The 19213-nt window shown below is 41.9% G+C and overlaps 1 protein-coding gene and 2 pseudogenes across 2 annotated transcripts in view; all 3 read right to left on the reverse strand.

Annotated features, from left to right (window-relative positions):
- Positions 1-18797, reverse strand: part of RAB31 (RAB31, member RAS oncogene family) — a 156908-nt gene extending 138111 nt beyond the window's left edge. Inside the window, exon 1 of one of the 2 annotated variants that reach the window (XM_024580430.4) lies at positions 18535-18797. In XM_024580430.4, coding sequence (XP_024436198.1) covers positions 18535-18573 — 39 coding nt within the window. In that variant the 5' untranslated portion in view covers positions 18574-18797. The remainder of the gene's footprint in view (positions 1-18534) is intronic. The other variant, XM_045187847.3, reaches the window with a different exon arrangement.
- Positions 3368-4033, reverse strand: LOC128779395 (ubiquitin-like FUBI-ribosomal protein eS30 fusion protein; annotated as a pseudogene).
- Positions 13547-14736, reverse strand: LOC112322826 (prefoldin subunit 4 pseudogene; annotated as a pseudogene).
- Positions 18798-19213: the final 416 nt, after the last annotated feature.

The following is a 19213-nucleotide window of genomic DNA, read 5'->3' on the forward strand; positions in this document are numbered from 1 at the left end:
CTCACCACCTAGGCTGCTGCACTCCAGGGAAAGTCGCCATGACCTGGCCTCCCACCAGGCCAATGGCAGCAGCAGTCCCCTGCTGGCTAGCTCCCTTTGCATGCATACTCCTGTGATCACAGTTCACCCTTCACATGGCTGCTAGGGAGATCATCATAAAAGTTAAGTCAGATCCTGTCACTGCTCCATATGAAAACCTCCAGTGGCTCCCCCACTGGATTCCCAGGATATGTCACAAGTCCCACACTGGACCACCAAGACCCCATGTAATCAGGCCCCAAATCTCCTTCTCCTCTCTTCCCAATGGTCACTCTGCTCCAGCCACACTGGCCTGTCCGAAGGTTCTCAAACTCCCAGGCAAGCCCCTTCCAGCCCAGCCTTGGGGGACCCCTCTGTTGAGAAAGTACAAATATAAATATTGAGTGTATGTATGTGTGTGTCTCTCTCTCTCTTTTGTATTGTTTTTCTTTTTAGAGGTCTCTGGTAGGTGTTTTATCTCATTTCCTGTCTGATACCACTCCCTTATACTTCAATGAATGTCCCAATTTTACTTTTTACTTTGCTTATTGATCCATATTTATTGTGGTTTTCTTTCTTTAATTTTTTATTGTATTGGGGTAACATTGGTTAATAAAATTATATAGGTTTTAGGTGTACAATTCTATGATACATCTGTATATTGAATGTGTGTTCACCACCCAGTCAAGTCTCCTTCATCATCATTTATTCCCCTTTACTGTCTTCTACCTTCCTCCCGCCCCTTTCCCTCTAGGTACTCATCATACTGTTGTCTATGAGTTGGGTTGGTTTTTGGTTTTTTGGTGTTTTTGCTTAATCACTTCACCTTTTTCACCAGCACCTAATGTTCCCCCACCCTTGAGAGCTGTCAGTCTGTTTTCTGTATCTATGAGTCTGTTTCTTTTTGGTTTGTTAGTTTATTTTGTTCATTAGATTCCACATATAAGTTAAATCACATGGTATTTGCCTTCTCTGAGTGGCTTATTTCACTTAGCATAATACTCTCCAGGTCCATCCCTGCTACTGCAAAAACTAAGATTTCCTTATTTTTAAAAACCAAGTAGCATTCTACTGTGTACATGTACCACAGCTTTCTTTTATCCAATCATCTACTGGTGGGTACTTGGGCTGCTTCCATATTTTGACTATTGTAAATAATGCTGCAATGAACATAGGAGTGCATATATTCTTTCATTAGTATTTTGGGTTTTTTGCATATATTCCTAGCAGTAGAATCGCTGGGGTATGAGACAGTTCTATTTTTAATTTTTGAGGAAACTTCATACTGTTTTTCACAATGGCTGCACCGATCTGCACTTTCACCAATAGTGCACAAGAGTTTGCTTTTCTCTATATCCTCACCAATATTTGCTGTTTGCTGATTTATTGTGAAGTGATATATCATTGTGGTTTTAATTTGCATTTCTCTAACTAGTGATGTTGAGCATCTTTCCATATGTCTGTTTGACAGTTGTATTTCCTCTTTAGAGAAGTGTCTTTTCAGGTCCTTTGACCATTTTTATTTGGATTGTTTGGTTTTTGGTGTTGAGTTGTATAAGTTCTTTATAAATTTGGGACATTAACCTCTTATCAGATGTATCATTGGGAGAACTGAATGTTCTCCCATTCAGTGGGTTGTTTTCATTTGTTGATGATTTCCTTTGCTGTGAAAATACTTTTTAGTTTGATGTACTCCTATTTTTTATTTTTTATTTTGTTTCCCTTGCCAGAGGAGACATATCAGAAAAAATATTGCTATGAGTGATGTCTGGGATTTTATTGCCAGAACATTATATGTTCTTTCTAGAATTTTTATGTTTTCAAGTCTTACGTTTAAGTCTTTAATCCATTTTAAGTTTATTCTTGTGTATGGTGTAAGAATATGGTCTAATTTCATTCTTTTGCACATCTGTCCAATCTTCCCACCATTTATTGAATAGACTATCTTTATCCCATTGTAGGTTCTTGCTTCCTTTACCAAATTATTTTTAAGATTATTTTATTTTATTATTTTCAGAGAGAGAAGAAGGGAGGTAGAAAGAGAGGGAGAGAAACATCGATGTGCCAGAGAAACATCAATCGATTGCCTCTTGCATGACCACAACCCAAGCACATGCCCTTATTGGGAATTGAACCGGCCACCTTCACTTCACAGGCCAGTACTCAATTCACTGAGCCATACCAGCCAGGAGTTCCTCTGTTGAATATTAATTGATTATACAGACATGTGTTTATAATCTCTGGGCTCTCAATTCTGTTCCATTGATCTGCATGTCTTTTTTTTTGCCAGCCCCATGCTGTTTTGAATACCATGGCCTAGTAGTATAGTTTGATATCAGGTAGCATGATTTCTCCAACTTTGTCCTTCTTTCTCAAAATTGCTGTAGCTATTCCAGGTCTTTCGTGGTTCCATAAATTTTTGGAATATTTGTTCTAGTTCTGTGAAATATGCCATTGGTATTTTGATAGGAATTCTGTTGACTCTATAAATTGCTTTTGGATAGTATGGACATTTTAATGATGTTAAGTTCTTCCTATCCATGAACAAAGTATATGCTTCCACTTATTTATATCTTCTTTCAGTTTCCTTCTTCAGTGTCATAATTTTGTGAGTACAGGGCTTTTACCTCCTTGGTTAAATTATTTCAAGGTATTTTGTGATGCGATTTTAAATGGGATTGTTTTCTTAGTTTCCTTTTTGATAGTTCATTGTTGGTACATAAAAAAGGCAACTGATTTCTGAATATTAACTTTGTATCCTGCTACTTTATCAGGATAAATTCATTTATCAGGTCTAGTGGTGTTTTGGTAGAATTTTTTTCTCTACATATAGTATGATATCATCTGCAAATAAAGACACTTTTTACTTCTTTCTTTCCAACTGGGATGCCTTTTATTTCATCTTCTTCTCTGATTGCTGTGGCTCCAGTACCATCTTGAATTAAGAGTGGTGAAAGCAGACATCCTTGTCTTATTCCCAATCTTAAAGAAAATGCTTATAGTTTTTGCCCATTCAGAATGATGTTGTTGTCTGTGGGATTGTCATATATGTTGATATATGCTCCCTCTATTCCAACTTTGCTGAGTGTTTTTATCATAGATGGGTGCTGGATTTTATCAAATGCTCTTTCTGCATCTATTGATATGATCATGTGGTTTTTATCCTTCATTTCATTTATGTAATGTATGATATTTATTAATTTGCAGATATTGCACCAACCTTGCATCCCCAGAATAAATCCCAGTTGATCATGGTGTATTATCTCTCAAATGTATTTCTGGATCTGGTTTGCTAATATTTTGTTTGGGGATTTTAGCATCTGTGTTCACCAGGGACAGTGACCTATAATGTTCTTTCTTTGTAGTATCTTTATCTGGTTTTGGAATTAAGATAATATTGGCCTTGTAAAATGAGCTTGGGATTCTTCCATCCTCTTGAATTTTTTTTGACTAGGCTAAGTGGCTTTATAAGAGAAAGCCAGGATTACTAAGGACTTAAGAGTTGGCATTGGTGCCGTTCTTGCCAAAGGTGGGTACAACATTAACAAAATGCCAGTTGCACTGCCTCCTTTGTTTGGCCTGACCAGCCTTCTTCTCTTTCTCCTGTTTGGCCACATTGGGGGTCTGACTTTCCCAGCACAGGCCAGGGAACCACAGACTTTATCTCCAAGCAGGCAGCCAACTACTTCCAGAGTGGTCAAAGCCTCTACCTCTCACTTGTGCAGGGTGGCCTCATCCTCTAGGGGCATGCCTGCCAGAAACACAACTTGATCTTCTGGAGCAATGCCCTTTAGCAAAGCTACATGACAGTCTCTCAACCAGTCAGCTCAAGGGTGTGTAGCTCCTCAGCACAGACAAAAAGCTGTATGTCAGTGACTGAACTGCTTTCCTCTTGAATTTTTTGGAAACATTTGAGAGTAGGTGTTACTTCTTCTTTGAATGTTTGGTAAAATTCACCTGTGAAGCCATATGTTCCAGGAACTTTACTTGTGGTAAGTTTTTTGTTACTGCTCCATTTTCACTAGTTGTAATTGCTCCATTCTGATTCTTCCTGATTCAGTTTTGGAAAATTGTGTGTTTCTAGGAATTCATCCACTTAGTTCAGATCTTCCAATTTGTTGGCATATAGTTGTATATAGTAGTTTCTAACAACCCTTTGCATTTCTTTGGTGTCAGTTGTTACTTTTCCTCTTTCCTTTCTGATTTCATCTGGGTCCTCTCTCGTTTTTTTTCTTAATGAGGCTGGTTAAAGGTTTGTCAATCTTTTTTATCTTTAAAAAAAAAGTTCTTGATTTTATTGCTTTTTTGTGTTGTTGTGGTTTTTCTTTTTTTTTTTTTTACTTTGTATAAATTTACACTTCATCCTGCTATGATCTTTATTATTTCCTTTCAACTATTCATTTTGGGCTTTGTTTGTTATTCTTTTGCTAATTCCTTTAAATGTAAAGCCAAATTGTTTATTTGAGGTTTTTCTTATTTCTTGAGATAGTCCTCTAATGCTCTGAATTTCCCTGTTAGATCTGCTTTCTCAGTGTCCCATAGATTTTGGATTGTTGCATCCTCATTTTCATTTATCTTCAAGTTATCTTTTGATTTCCTGGACCTCATTGTTTAGTAATATGTTATTTAACCTCCATGTCTTTGTGTGTTTTTCAGTTTTTCCCTTGTGACTGATTTCTAATTTCATACCATTGTGGTCAGAAAAGATGCTTGGTATTATTTCAGTCTTTTAAAGTTATTGAGACTTGTTTTGTGGCCTAATGTATGGTCTCTCCTAGAAAATGTTCCATGTGCACTTGAAAAGAATGTATATTCTTCTGCTTTGGGATGAAATGTTCCAAAGATATCAATTAAATCCATCTGGTCTCATGTGTCATTTAAGCCCTCTGTTTCCTTGTAGATTTTCTGTCTGGAATATCTATCCAATGATGTCAATGGGGTGTTAAAAATCCCCTACTTTGACTGTATTTTCTGTCAAACTCTCCCTTTACGTCCACCCAGATTTGCTTTATGTATGTTGGTGTTGCTACGTTAGGTGCATATATGTTTACAAGGATTATATCCTCTTCTTGAATTGATCCCTTTATCATTATGTAGTGTCCTTCTTTATCTATTATAGATTTTGCTTTAAAGTCTATTTTGTCAGATATTATTGCTACCCCATTCTTTTTTTCTTCCCCATTTGCATGAAATATCTTTTTCTATCTCTTTACTTTTCATCTGTGTGTATCTTTCATTCTGAGGTGGAGTCTCTTGTGGAGAGCATATGTATCAGTCTTGTCTTCTTATCCATTCAACTTCCCTATGTCTTTTGATTGGAGAATTTAAGCCATTTACATTTAAAGGAATTATTGATATTAATGTATTCATTGCCATTTTATTCTTTATAATTATGTTTAAGAGGCTCTGCTGCTGCTGTTGTTGTTGTTATTGTTGTTTGTCTTCTTAAAGAAGACCCTCTAACATTTTTTGTAATACTGGTTTGGTGGTAATGAAATCCTTCAGCTTTTTCTTATTTGGAAAGCTTTTTGTTTCTCCTTCAATTTTCAATAAATAGCCTTGCTGGGTAAAATATTCTTAGTTGTAGGTCCATGCTTTTCATCACTTTGAAGTATTTCATGCCAATCCCTTCTGGCCTGAAGTGTTTCTGTTGACAAATAAGCTAACAATCTTATGAAAGCTCCTTTGTAGGTAACTAATTGTCTTTCTCTTGCTGCCTTTAAGATTATCTCTTTGTCCTTAACCTTTAATTGTGATGTTTCTTTTTTTTTTTAAGAGTCTATTTATTTATTTTTAGAGAGAGGGGAACGGAAAGAGAGAGAGAGGGAGAGAAACATCAATGTGTGGTTGCCTCTCATGCGCCCCTTGCTGGGGACCTGGCCCGCAACCCAGGCATGTGCCCTGACTGGGACTCGAACTGTGGCCCTTTGGTTAGAAGGCCCGTGCTCAATCCACTGAGCTACACCGGTCAGGGCTAATTGTGATGTTTCTTGATGTGGGCCTCTTTGGGTTTATCTTATTTGGGACTCTAGACTTCCTGAACTTTTGTGTCTTTTTTTTTCTTTCACCAGGTTAGGGAAGCTTTCAGTGATTCTTTCTCTTTTTTTTTTAATCTTTATTTTTGATTTTAGAGAGAGGAGAATGGAGGGAGAAAGAGAGAGAAATACTGATTAGAAACATCAGTTAGCCACCTTCCGTACGCACCTTGATCTGGGACCAAACCCACAATCCAGGCATGTCCCTTTACTAGGAATCAAACCAGTGACCTTTCAGTTTGTGGGAAGATGCCCAACCAACTGAGCCATACCAGTGGGGCTTCAGTGGTTATTTCTTCAAATAGGTTCTTGATCCCTCGCTCTCGCTCTCTCTCTTCTCCTTCTGGTAACCTTATGATGTGGATGTTGTTACACATCACATTATCCCAAAGGACCTTTGAACTATTCTCATTTTTTTTAATTCTTTTTTCTTTTTGTTGCTCTGATTGGATGTTTTCTGCTACCTTGTCTTCCAGATCACTGATTCGATCCTCTGCTTCATCCAACCTACTTTTTATTCATTCTAGTGTATTCTTCATTTCAGATATTGTATTCTTCATTTCTGATTGGTTCTTTGTTATGGTTTCTATGTCCTTTTTTATATCTGTTGTAGTTCTCACTAAATTCCTTGTAGTTCTAAGTTTCATGAGCATCTTTATAACCATTATTTTTAACTCTATATCTAGTAAATTGTTTGCCTCCATTTCATTTAGCTCTTTCTCTGGAGATTTCTCCTCTTCTTTCATTTGGTGTATGTTTGTTTATCTCCCCACTTCGGCTGCCTCTTTGTGTTTGTTTTTATGTTTTAGGTAGATCTGCTATGACTCCCAATCTTGGTAAGGTGGCCTTATGTAGTAGTTGTCTTGTGAAACCCAGTAACACAATTTCCTTGATCCCCTCCTCTGGTTGCTCCAGGAATGTCCTTTGTGTGGGTTATGTGGGTCTTCCTGTTGTAATTGAGTCTTGATTTCTATTGGCCTATTCATGCTTCGGGTAGACTCTCAGGCTAGCTGACTGTGAAGATCAACTCTGACTACAATGTATGAGCTGCTGTGCAAGTGCTGACCTCACAAAGTAGAATTCACCTCGGTAGTGTCTGATGCCTGCCAAGATCTCCCTTTGGATATGAAGCTAATTGGATCTTGCTCTGATGTTGTCTGAAACTGGCCACTGGGTGTGTTGGTTCTGGGACCTCTTGGGAGGAACTCTGTTGTGGACCAGTATCAGACACTGCCTGTGATTGGCCCTGGGTAACCTGTTTGGAGATACAAAGCAATCTACCATCTGTGGCTGCCTCTTCTGGGCATGAATGTACATAGGAAGGACTAAGTTGTGCACCAAGGTAGGCTTTTACAAGCACTATGCCCAGGGCCAAGTCAGCAAAAGTCCCAAGGAAACCCAATATCCACCTCTGCCTGCCTCCACCTGCTGGCTGCCTGTTAGACTCAGTCACCGAAAGAGTCTCTGGCAGTACTAGAGTTGCATGAGGTAGGTTCTCAGTGAGTCACCAGATAGTGGCAAGTGGTGTTCATCATGCTGATATAGGTTCAAACTCAGTGCAAATGCTGTTATCTGAGACCACTCAGGAAATGTCCTAGGGTATACCAAGTCTAGCTGCCACCTGCCAGGTGCTTAAAGACTTTTGTGGTGGGACATGGCCTCAGAGAGTCATCCAGGTGAGGCCAGCAGAGTTTATCAGGCCCAAAGAGACCAAGATTTGCCCAAGTTAAAGGAGAGCGCTACATTACTGGAGTGTGTGAGGGAGAAATAAATTATGTTTTTGCCTTTGCTCGAAGGCCTTCTCAGTGAGGCCTTTCTGAAGCCCCTATTTAAAGTCACAACGTCCCAACCAGCACTCATAAGCCCCCCTCTGCTTTCTTTTTCCACAGCACTTGTCACCATCCATCTGTCATATTATATTTATGCCTATTGCCTCTACTAGAATGTCAGCTCCATGAGGTCTGGGGTTATGGGTCTGTTTTGTCACCTGCTATTGCCCAACCCCAGAGGTGCTTGGTAAATGTCTGTGGCGTGTACTATGGAATCATCTGGTGATCACTTGGTCCCAGTACATTATTTATGTACAAACTCTGCTTCAGTTCTTTTCTCACTAGTCACTTTTAATGGGCTTTAAAGTTGTGACACAGAACTTTGTTATAGGATAATCACCTGTAAGATCCAGGATGTCATTTTATTTATTTTTTAAAGAACAGCATTTGAAATGAACAGGCAGAAAAAACCTGCAGATCCCACAGTATAGATCAGCAGACCCATAACTTTCCTAGATCCCATTTTGAGAAATACTAGATTAGAAAAATGGTGAGAAAGCCAATGAAGAGGTCACAGGCCACATCCCAAACAGAAACAGCTACCATCCCATAGTGGAAGAGAGAGCTCAAGTAATGACCTGCATGAATAAAAGCACAGCACTACTTGATAGGCCATTCAAAGTCTATGTCCCACTGATGACACCTGTCATTTCACTACCCTAGGGTATAAACTCTCACATTTGAAGGCCCTTACAGTCTGATCCAAGTTTACGTCCCACTTTCATTATCAGTTATTTCCACTGACAACCAAATGAAACTCTACCCATCAAACCTCTCCTTGGGCCCTGCAGTAATTTTTTATGGGTTGTATATTAATTACCCCAGTAATGCATGCGCACTAAATAAGCCAACACAGAGAAGCAAAAGAGAAAAGTAAGTTATTTATAAGCAGAAATCAGCCCTTGCCCCACTTGGAAAACCACTTTGACATTTGAATCTTTTCAGAACCCATTTGTACATAACGTAAATAGAGCCACTTCATCCCTTCCCAAACATTTCCCTCTTCTGCAATCAAACTAGTTGTTAGGCATTCTCAGCACGCACACACAAGCCCTCCTTAGCTACTCCCAAATTCCATCAGCCCTTCTCTTAGGAACATTTGGCAATTGTCATATAACATCGCACCGGGTTGTCTGGTGTGGTTACTTAACCCTTCCAATTTATGCCCTAGCAGATCAAGTACCCCGCTGGAGTATGTACCTCCAGGACAGAGTCCCTCCTTTACGAGAAACTGTGAGCCTACCACATGGCAGCCACACACCCCTAATCATTCCTCACAGCACAGGAACCACTAGTTAAATCTTCATTTACTCTACACAGACCCATTTTGTTGTTTTTAGAACAGAAAATGCTTGCGTTACTCTTCTGGTGGGGTCACTGGCAGCAGGAGGAAAGTCCCTGTGTGGAGCTCAGCATATTCCCTGATCCATGAGGGGGAGCCAGTGAAAAGCAGAATTAGAAACATTTTCCTCTCAGAACTGAGCCTTGGATGCCTCTTTAAAAGGAGCACAGGCTGATGATTCATCGATGAGAAGTGAAGAAAATAAGAAAACAAATTAAAATTGTGGAAGAAAATGATCCTGCAGGGAAGAAAAGAACAGACATCTCAGAAGAAATGGGGCAGAATGGTAAGCTCAATGTTAATCATAAAATTTAAAAAGCAGTCATCTGAATGTAAAACAAATGCAGGGAAAGAAGAAGAGCTATGGGCAGGTGAGCCATGAGGTAAAGGAGGGCAGGCAAGATGATTTCTTCACACCTGCAGGCATTTGAACTAACCAGAGGAAAATGAGACATCAACAATTTGGTACAATTATCCAATATATATGTTATTACAAAGAAAGGATGTTAAAGGCATCACCCTATATCCCTCGTGTTTGTGATCTCAAACAAAAATCAATGTTTATCATTTTATTACTTAATCATTTCCCCTGCTTCATAATTAGATTCCAAATTAAATTATAACGAAAAAATAGCCTTTTAGAGGTTTGTTATGACAAAGTTTAGAATATTTGAGCTCCTAAAATAAAACATGTCTATGAAGTATGTAGTATGATGCTATGAGATCTTTTTTAAAAAAGACTTTCTTAATTAAGCTTAAGCCTGCTATAAATATAAATACCCTGGCTAATAGTCAAACTGAGGGTTGGGGAAAGACTAGAACAGTTCACTCTTTCCCTTCTCTAGCAAAGGGCAAGTATTATGTGATACAGTATGTGTGTGTGTGTATCTCCCTCCCACCCTCCTTCTCTCTGTCTCTCTCCTTATCTTCTGCTCTCTGTCTCTCCCCTTCTTCTCTATCTCTCTGTCTTTCTGTCTCTCTCTCCCTCTCCTGCCCTTCCAGGGGAGTCTTTGATGGAGGCATTTTTTAGAACTACACAATCTATTTGCAGACCTTAATTAGTATAGTGATTCCATGAGGACAGCAAGTAATACTGGAGCATTCAGAAATCATTTTCTTCTAGATAAAGAAATACTGCTGATACAAAGGGATCTGGCTCTCTAGCATCTTGTTCAAGAAGAGAAAATGGGAGGAAAATGATTTTCCCTAGGTCCTGCTTGTTCTCTTGCAGGGCCCATTCAATCTTCTGATAACCCAAGTCTTCTAGGAGCATCTGGGGGAACTAAAAGTAGCCTAGGCTACCTTCTGGGTTAAATTCTGAGCAAGGAAAAGCCGACTTCATGACCTCCAGTGAAGTCAAAGCAGTTCTGAGGCATCAGGAGTACTGGAATATATCAGAAAAACACTCACCAAAATGGAAGATTCCACAGTGAGAAACTCATTTAGTGACACTGATGTTAAATACCACTCTCCTTTCTCTGATTTCTGCTGACAAAGTAAGGCAACAAGAAAGACAACTCCAGCCTTGGTCAGTGTGGCTCACTTGGTTGGAGCACTGTCCCATACACCAAAATGTTGGGGGTTAGATTCCCCATCAGGACACATACCTAAGTTGTAGGTTCAATCATGTATGGGGAGCAACCGATCAATGTTTTTCCCTCACATCAATGTTTCTCTCTCCCTCCCCTTCTCTCTCTGTAAAATCAATAAACATATTGAAAAAAAGAAGAGGAAAGAAAGACAACTCTGGCTCCTTAAGACATATGTGACTCTCATGTGACTCTCAGCAGCTCAGGGACCACGCTATGGAACTGAAGATGCAGAATCAAAGTCAGCCCCTGGGTAAATGTGAGGTGATGCTCCCATCTGGGCCCTGACAGAGATTGATCATACCTGATCACCCACCACCCAACCAAACTGTTCCCCACCTCCCAGAGGCCCTGTGCCCCTCTCTCAGCTCTATCATGTCTTTTTTTCCATTTAAAACCTTCAGACAGGCTATATAATTCATTTTCCCCAGCTTCCTGCTAAAATGTACGTTTTGCAAGGTCAAAGCCCTTTGTTTTGTTCAGACATGCCACTGCCTGGCACTTGTAAAAGCGAAGAGTTATTTTCTGAATGAGTGCCACAGAAGTAAATGGGACAGAATATTTTAATATTATACATGAGCACATAAAAAGTGAGACCATTCAACACCAGTTATGTTGTCTTTTCACCAAAATGCTTAACCCAAAGAAGCAATGAGGAAGCAATCAGACTAAGATCTTGGGACTTTCTACAAAACAACTGGACTGGATTCTGCAAAAATACCAATGTCATGGTGGAGGAAAAAAAGGAGAGGAATTGTTTTAGGTGAGAGACATGACAAGCCAAGAAAATACATGATCTCTGAATGGAACCTGGATTTTTTTATATACCTGTTAAGGACATTTGGGGACAATTAGAAAATATGTTGTATCTGTGTGAGTTAATACTATTACAGTTGTGCAGGAAAGTATCCTTTTTCCTAAAAGATACATACTGAAGTGTTTAGGGGTGAAGTGTAATGATGTCTGCAATTCACTTTCAAATGGTACAGAAAAAAATTTTATTAGTATTTACATACATTAGAGAGAGAACGAAAGAGAAAGCAAGAGTGGCAAAATGTTATCCCTACTGAATAGAGGTGAGAGGTCGACAAAAATTCACTGTATTACTTTTTCAACTGTTCTGAAGGTTTGAAATTTTTTTAAATAAAGCATGGGTAAAGGGGAGTTAAAAATAAAAGAACTCATGCCAGAGAGACAGTGGGATCAATAGGAGAGCAGTCAGCCCAGGAGTACAAGGGCTGTGCTCCTGGACTCCCTACACTCTCCAACCACATCAGCCCTCCAGAAAACACCTGAGATCTGGAGTTCCACCTGCTCTCCCCAGTGCCTGGGGTCCACGCCCACCTTCCCTCCTTTGAGACATTTTCAGATCCTTCCCACTGCAAGAAACCTTCCCAGATTGTTCCCTTCCCAGCACCCACTATATTTCATTTAAACTCTACCATCTCCTACTGTACCTCCAGCATCCCATGCATCACGAAAGCCATGGATGCTAATTCCTGTGCACATGCCTCTCCTTTCTGCCCAACCAGGAGCCTCTCCATCACAAGCAAGGACCAGAATCCCACTCTCCCTACTTTCTATCTCCAGCAGAGCTTGCAGAGCACCTTATTCACAGCAAGTACTCAAAACAGACCTTGATTAAAAACTTTCTGTCCCTCACCTGTCCTCATGTCTAGTAAGAGGGAAGATAGTAACATCATCACACTGTTACTTCTGTCATGCATGGTTCTGTGGTAAGTGTTGTCACAGGAACACAGGCCAGGTAGTCTAGCTTATTGGTAGTGTGTCCACATCCTGGGAAAGGCACAGCACTCTTTTGAAGATGGGCATCACAGCTGTCCTATCTACTTCAACCACCCACAGCTCCCAGCATGAAAGAAGCACTCAATAAATGGTGAATGGTTGAGTGAATGAATGCTTATTCCATTTTCAAACACGTATTATAAATTATAAAAACTAAGACAATTGAAAGTATAATAGCTGCACAGACCTGCAAGCACTGAAATTAACATGTTAGGGACAATTAAATTTGAAGACCTTTTCTCATTCATGGACTCAAAATCTTCTTATGTCCTAGCACCTTAAGATACCAAGTTTTTTTATTTTCTGATGGCTATTGCCTTGGATAAAACCTAAGGAAGACAACACACTCCTTAAAACAGTGACACTTAATCAGGACAGAGTTATGGAGGGCCATCAGCCTGACAGCTATAGACAAAGGAATGGAGAGGGACCACTTTGAAAATACTCCACAAATGATTCTGATACACACCCCAGAGAAGCTTTAGCTCTGATGTCAGAGGGAGAGCTGCACTGATGCTGATCCTGAACAAAAGAGAACAAAGGGACCCTGGTACATTCTATCAACCTGGCTCAGGTTGACTATATGCTGGGCACTGCTGGGAAGACATCCCATTATGTCCTTTCTTTCCTTTTTTTTTTTTTTTAACAAACACATGACATAACACTTGATATAACTGTTATGCAAAATATAGAGAAAGATACTGTCTTCTGTTAAAAATATAAAATAAAGACATGAAAATAAGCAAGTTTCCATTAAATAAATAAAAAAAATTTTTAAAGAAAGTTTTGTTTTCCATATCACTGAAAAAGGGAATTATCATTTAAACTATATTCAAGTATATTAAACAAATTTTTAAAAGTATTACAACCCTGGTGGGTGTGGTTCGGTTCATTGAAGCATCTTCCCATAAACTAAAATGTCGCATATTCAATTACTGGTCATGGCACATGCCTAGGTTGCGGGTTCAATCTCTGGTTGGGGTGCATATGGGAGACAACCGATCTATGTTTGTCTCTTACATTGATGTTTCTCTCCCTCCCTTCCCTTTTCTCTAAAATCAATAAGCATGTCCTTGGATGAGGATAAAAAAAGCATTATAAAATGTTTAACTTTCATCAGCTTCAAGGTTTATGTTGCCCCCAAAATTTTACGTATAAATGAACTTTCAAATCTGCTAACACCTGCTGATTGATTTCATTCTGGATTCTAAGACATCAATTTCTTACAAATTTTTCTTTGCTTCTTCTCATATTTCTTGTGTTTCTTGAGAATGGCTAATGAAAATATCACCAATATTATAAGGTATCATTAAGCAGTTATCATCTACAAGCATGATGTCCTCACAAGCATCTTCTAAATTTTGGAGTTGTTTCTTTTCCACGACTATTTCTTCCTCCTGCTCTGTGATTCTACTTGTATTCCATGGAGATCTGTTTATCTTTTGTTCATTTTCAAAAGTAGCATTGGCATCTTCTGCAGCAAGACCTGTATCATTTACACCTATTCTCTACCCAGCACCACCAACGCTGAACCACACTTTCCAAAAGGGGCTCAATTTAATAGAGGTGTGGTTAAAAATAATAATAATAATAATAATAATAATAATACATTATATTGCTAGCCTTTCTGCATACCCTTTCACTCCCAAGAGAAATGCTAGTTTCTGAGAAAGGAAAAAAGTGTGTATGTTAACAGAATCTCAGACTTAGAAAGCAAATGTGATTGCCTAGCCTAGTACTCCCCATACTACACATTCATTCTTTCCACAATGACTCTAACAAGTTCGTGTAACCTTGCTGAAGATGTACAGTAACAAGGAGCTCACTACTGCTCAAAGCAGTCCATCTGAGGTTCCACAGCTCTGATTGATCTGCCTTACAATGAGTAGAAATCTGTTCTACTCTTGAGTCCTCGTACCTTCAAGAACTACATGGCCCTAACCTGTGAAGGCCCTGTGATAGTTATCTGAAGCCCCTACTGCTCAGATGCCACACCAAATCCCAGGTATTTGACTTCTCGGTGATGGACCACCATACAGATTCCAAGAAGGCCAAAAGAGAGGCATTACCGAACTCCTGATCAGAAGCAGAGATGTCTTCAGTTGTCTGTTAACCATGCCACTCAACTATTGAGGAAGTGGCAGAAATCTCTAAAATGTTGTCAAGACAACCAAAGTCCAAATATAAATCTCTGAGATTCCACTCAGAAGCAGTTTTTAAGTGTACACACATACACACCCAGAGGAGATAATAAAGATCCTCTCCTCCTCCTCCTTTTTTCTTCTTCCTTCTCTCCTCCTCCTCTTCCTCTCTCTTCTCTTTCTCTCCTCTTGCTTTTTGCCACAGGGTAATATCTGTTAAAAATGCATACTGGGAAGCTTTCCACCTCTGGGGTTGGAACAGCTGCTATCTCAATATTGGTTTTTTTCAAGATTTTTTTAACATACTTTCCTGTTTTTAATTTACATGTTTTATAATACTGGTTGAGATTACAGAGTGGGACAATTGGCACTCTATTGGCAAGGAGACTCATGGGGTCCTAGGTGTCCATCAGGGACCCCTGTCAAACACACCCTCCTGCACGGCTAGCTTGCATGGATGGCCCGACTTATCCCAAGAAAGTTCGCTCACAAAGGCTTTGGGATAAACATGGGGAAGTACACCCATAATAAAAATAAGAGCAAAGAATTTACAAAAGGGAGCCTAAAGAAACCCAACGTGCTCAAGTCCTTGGTTTTTCCAAGAGCACAAAGCATTCAGAGAATGTTCCACACACTGTTGTCAATTCCATCTGGGAGACTTGTCAAAAGAAATAAGATCAGCCATACACAAAAATCAGGGCTCTGAAAGGCATAGGTACAAGTAAAAAAAAGACATGCCATCTGGTCCATTCTCACTTCCACCTGCTGCAAGCGACCCCCCAGTCAGGAACCTCCGACCCCACAATGGGAGCAAAAGACTACAGCTAAGAGATAAAAGTCTGCCTTGTGATACCTGAAACAACCTTGGGAAGCACATCGCCAGGAATTACTAAGCAATCAGGGCTAAAGATGGCACAAAAAAGATAGCTCCTCAACCTCTCCAGTGAGACAGTAGGAGTCCAGGTAAAAGACCAGCATTTTCCATCACCTTCTCAAGGGGACCCAACAGAGAGTGATCCCAACAGAGGGTGTGGCTTCTATGGTCTCTGTCCTACTGAGACTTCAGGGAGGTGTGGCAATGGCTAAAAAACAGGAAGCTTGGTGCTAACCATATGCAAGACGTCACAGACCTTCTGACACAAAGAGCAAAGGCACTTGGGGTTCCTGTTAAATGTATGAAAGGACTTTTGGACTTTCAAAAGTCTAGCCACTGCCCACAGAGTTCTCTCTCAAATCAAGAGAACAAATCCAAACCAATTACTTACAATGGCTTGACCTCACCCAAATGCTCTCTCACCTAAAGCATTGCCATATTTGGGTGAGCAGTTGAGAATACAGCCTGTCACACACATCTTGCCCAGAACAGGACCAGTGAAACTGGAGGGCTTAACAAATATAAGGCCACCGGCCTTTCAAATAAGATATCCTCTGACCTAAATAAGACTAAAATCTAGAGCCACTCTCAAAAACAAAACCAAAAAAAAGACCATGAACGTGGTGTGATATGAATGGCACTTCAAAGCGTCTGTTTGCCCAGAAACATCTTCCTGCTCTTCTTGGCACTGTTCTCCTTTTCCAGGTTCAAACTCCTGTACCAACAGAGTCACTGCAAAGAACCAGCAAACAAGGGTGAGGCATTGTGTCCAGGAAGCCACTAAGAGTATGTTTCATTCTCAGAGATAAGAGAAAAAGAAATAAAGGGATTTCCTCCAGCTTTCTCATCTCCCAGGCCTGCTAATTGTCACCCTGGAATCAGAGGTGAACCAGAAGTGATACCATCTATTTAAGGAGATCATCTGGTACAGTCCTCTGCCTTAAAAGGAAAGATGTTATTATATCCACTTCAGAGATGAGGTGACCAGGATACTTGTCCAAAACTGCACAGCTAGTGCATGGAAAAGAATAAGAACCCAGGTTTGCTGCTTCTAGGTGCAGGGCTCTTCCCACCTGATCTGTTTTCTTATAGAAGGATATAGAGACTGATCAAGCAGTGAACTTGATAATAATTCATGTAATGGGGTAGGGTCTGTGCCACCTAAGTAGATGACAAAGAAGAAAACATGGAGGGGAGGAAAGGGCAAAATATCTCCTACTTCATTTATTCCCAATGCCAATACTGACACACACAACCCGCGTCAAAGTTGCTTCTTGATTCTCTGGGATACGACATTCCTTCTAAGTCTTTTAAGGCCATCTACGAGTCTGAAATGACTCCTCACAAGGAAAACATGGGATTCCTGGAACTGATGTGTGGACTATATTACAGAGGCTGGCAGACAAGATAAGGTTGACAGAAGAAGACCAGAGCAGTGTCCCATTCAGATCCCAACTGTGGCTGAGCCCGCCAAGGGGCAGGAACACTGGGGGAGTTGTGCAGGAGTGACAAAAAGTTTGCCAGATGCCCTGGAATTCTAGGAGAACCAGACAGTCCAGTGGAAATGAGAATTCTGGCAAAGGAACAACCATGGGAGATGGTGACGAACACGGTCCTGTCAAAGGTTCCAGATGAGCCTAGATGGAGCCTGGACACTCCATTGATCTGCTACAATTCAGTCCTAACCTAGAATCATTTCCTCTTTATACGCTTCCTGTACATCCATCTTAACAGACCAGTTAGCATTTCTTTGAGACAAGTAAGAACGAGTCTACCCTCCCAGCTGCTCTTCTAGGAAATGGTTTACTTGGGATCAGATTTGCTGAGGGCAGTACAACTAGGTTATCAATGCCAGAGGCTGCTGAAAACTAGGCTTAAAACTAACTCTTTCAAAAGAAGTAATTCTAGACTTTGATGTTGGTTCCCCCCCCCCAAAACAAATGGCCCTTAACATTCTCTAAATTCCCTGGGGTTATTTTCAAAGGGCTGCCCTGTCATCTGACAGGTCTGCCAGAACCCAAGGCTTGGGTGTTTGTTTTTGTCTTGGTTCCTGGCTTCTTTCACGTTTCTTCAGGCTAAGAAAGCCCAGTTTGGAAGGGGAACTAGTGATAGAGAAGGACTTTTTCATCCTGCGTTTATCCCGGGCACAAAAGTTTTCTAGGTGCAACACTCCACAGTACTTCTTCACCTCCCAGCCCCGTCGTCCCCTCGAGCTTTCCCACCGCTCCTAGCAGGCCTTTCTTTTTAAAAAGGGAATAAACAAATTGCTCCCGGGAGGCAAAAGAGGACTTGGCGCCTTGGCTGAGTAACTTAAAGTTTCCGCCGGAAGGAAATTATCAAAGGAGAAGGAGAAAGCCCTGCACCGCCGGAGGGGCCGTGGCCGGGACCAGGACCGGCAGATCTTGTTCCAGCAGAGGGTCTCGGAGGCCCGACCCCTGCTCCGAGCGCAGCGAAGCCTGAGCAAAACCCGGGAAACCGACCGACTGGTGGTGGAACGAGTCTAGAAAGCTCCGGAGCAGGCTCGGACCCGGACCTCAGCAGGGCTGGACAAGAGGGAAAGGGGGGAGACGGGGCACCGGGACAGAGGGGCGCACGGGCCAGGGGAGGCAGGGAACGAGAGGCTGCGAGATACCCGGGGGGTGCGGAAACTACGGGGGCGCACGGACTAGGGGAGCGCTGCGAACCAGGGAGGCGCGCGGACGGTTGGGGTGAGGGGAGGTGGACGCGGGAGTAACGGAGGGCGCACGGACCAAGGGGACCAGGAGTTCGCGGGGACAAAAAGGGGCTCACGAACTAGGGGTACGCAGAGGACGAGAGGGATGCGGGGGCTGTGGGAGGCGCACGGACGAGGTGGGCGCACGATAGAGGATGTCCCCGGCGGACAGCGGCGTAGGACTCACCCCGAGAAGACACACTTTGAGCTCCCGTATCGCCATCATGTGCTCGGGGCCGGACGGGACAGGGGCTCAGCATCCTCCGGGGCCCCGGCCGCGCCGCGCCCACGCCGAGCCAGCGTCCTCCAGTCTCCGCCTTTTCCTCACGGCGCCCGCGGGCGGAACCGCCACCACTGCTATTTCTAGGCCTCCAGCCCAGCCGTGGCTGGTCACGTGGCCGCCGGCCGGCTCCTCCCGGGGCTTTGGAAGTGACCTTCTCGGGCCCCAGCTCCCGGGAACGCCCCCGGGACCACGTCAGCCGGCCCGGGACCTGCGGCTAGGGCACTGCCTCTCACCTCAGACCAGCTCAGCAGCTAGACCCGGCTCTACTGATCCCCCTCTAGCATCTGCCTCTCCAGCCCCGACCCGGTGCAATGCCCGTGCGGTGGAAGGATGACAGCGCCCACCAGGGGAGACGGCCCTACGATGGGTGGCAGTACTGACTATTCCATTCCTCACCTGAAAAGTGGGTGCTGCCCGAGGTCATTTGTATGCGAGCACTTGGGAGTCTGTGTATCAGTCCCATCGTTAAATGGCGTTATAGGTTCGCCCACGGAGATGAAGCCAACCAAGAGACGATTGTGAGGATTAGGAGGGATTTACCCCCATGTAGACCTTTGCTCTCAGCCCTGAATTCATTTTTCTA

The sequence above is a fragment of the Desmodus rotundus genome, chromosome 10, assembly GCF_022682495.2.
Source record: "Desmodus rotundus isolate HL8 chromosome 10, HLdesRot8A.1, whole genome shotgun sequence".
Lineage (NCBI taxonomy): Eukaryota > Metazoa > Chordata > Mammalia > Chiroptera > Phyllostomidae > Desmodus > Desmodus rotundus.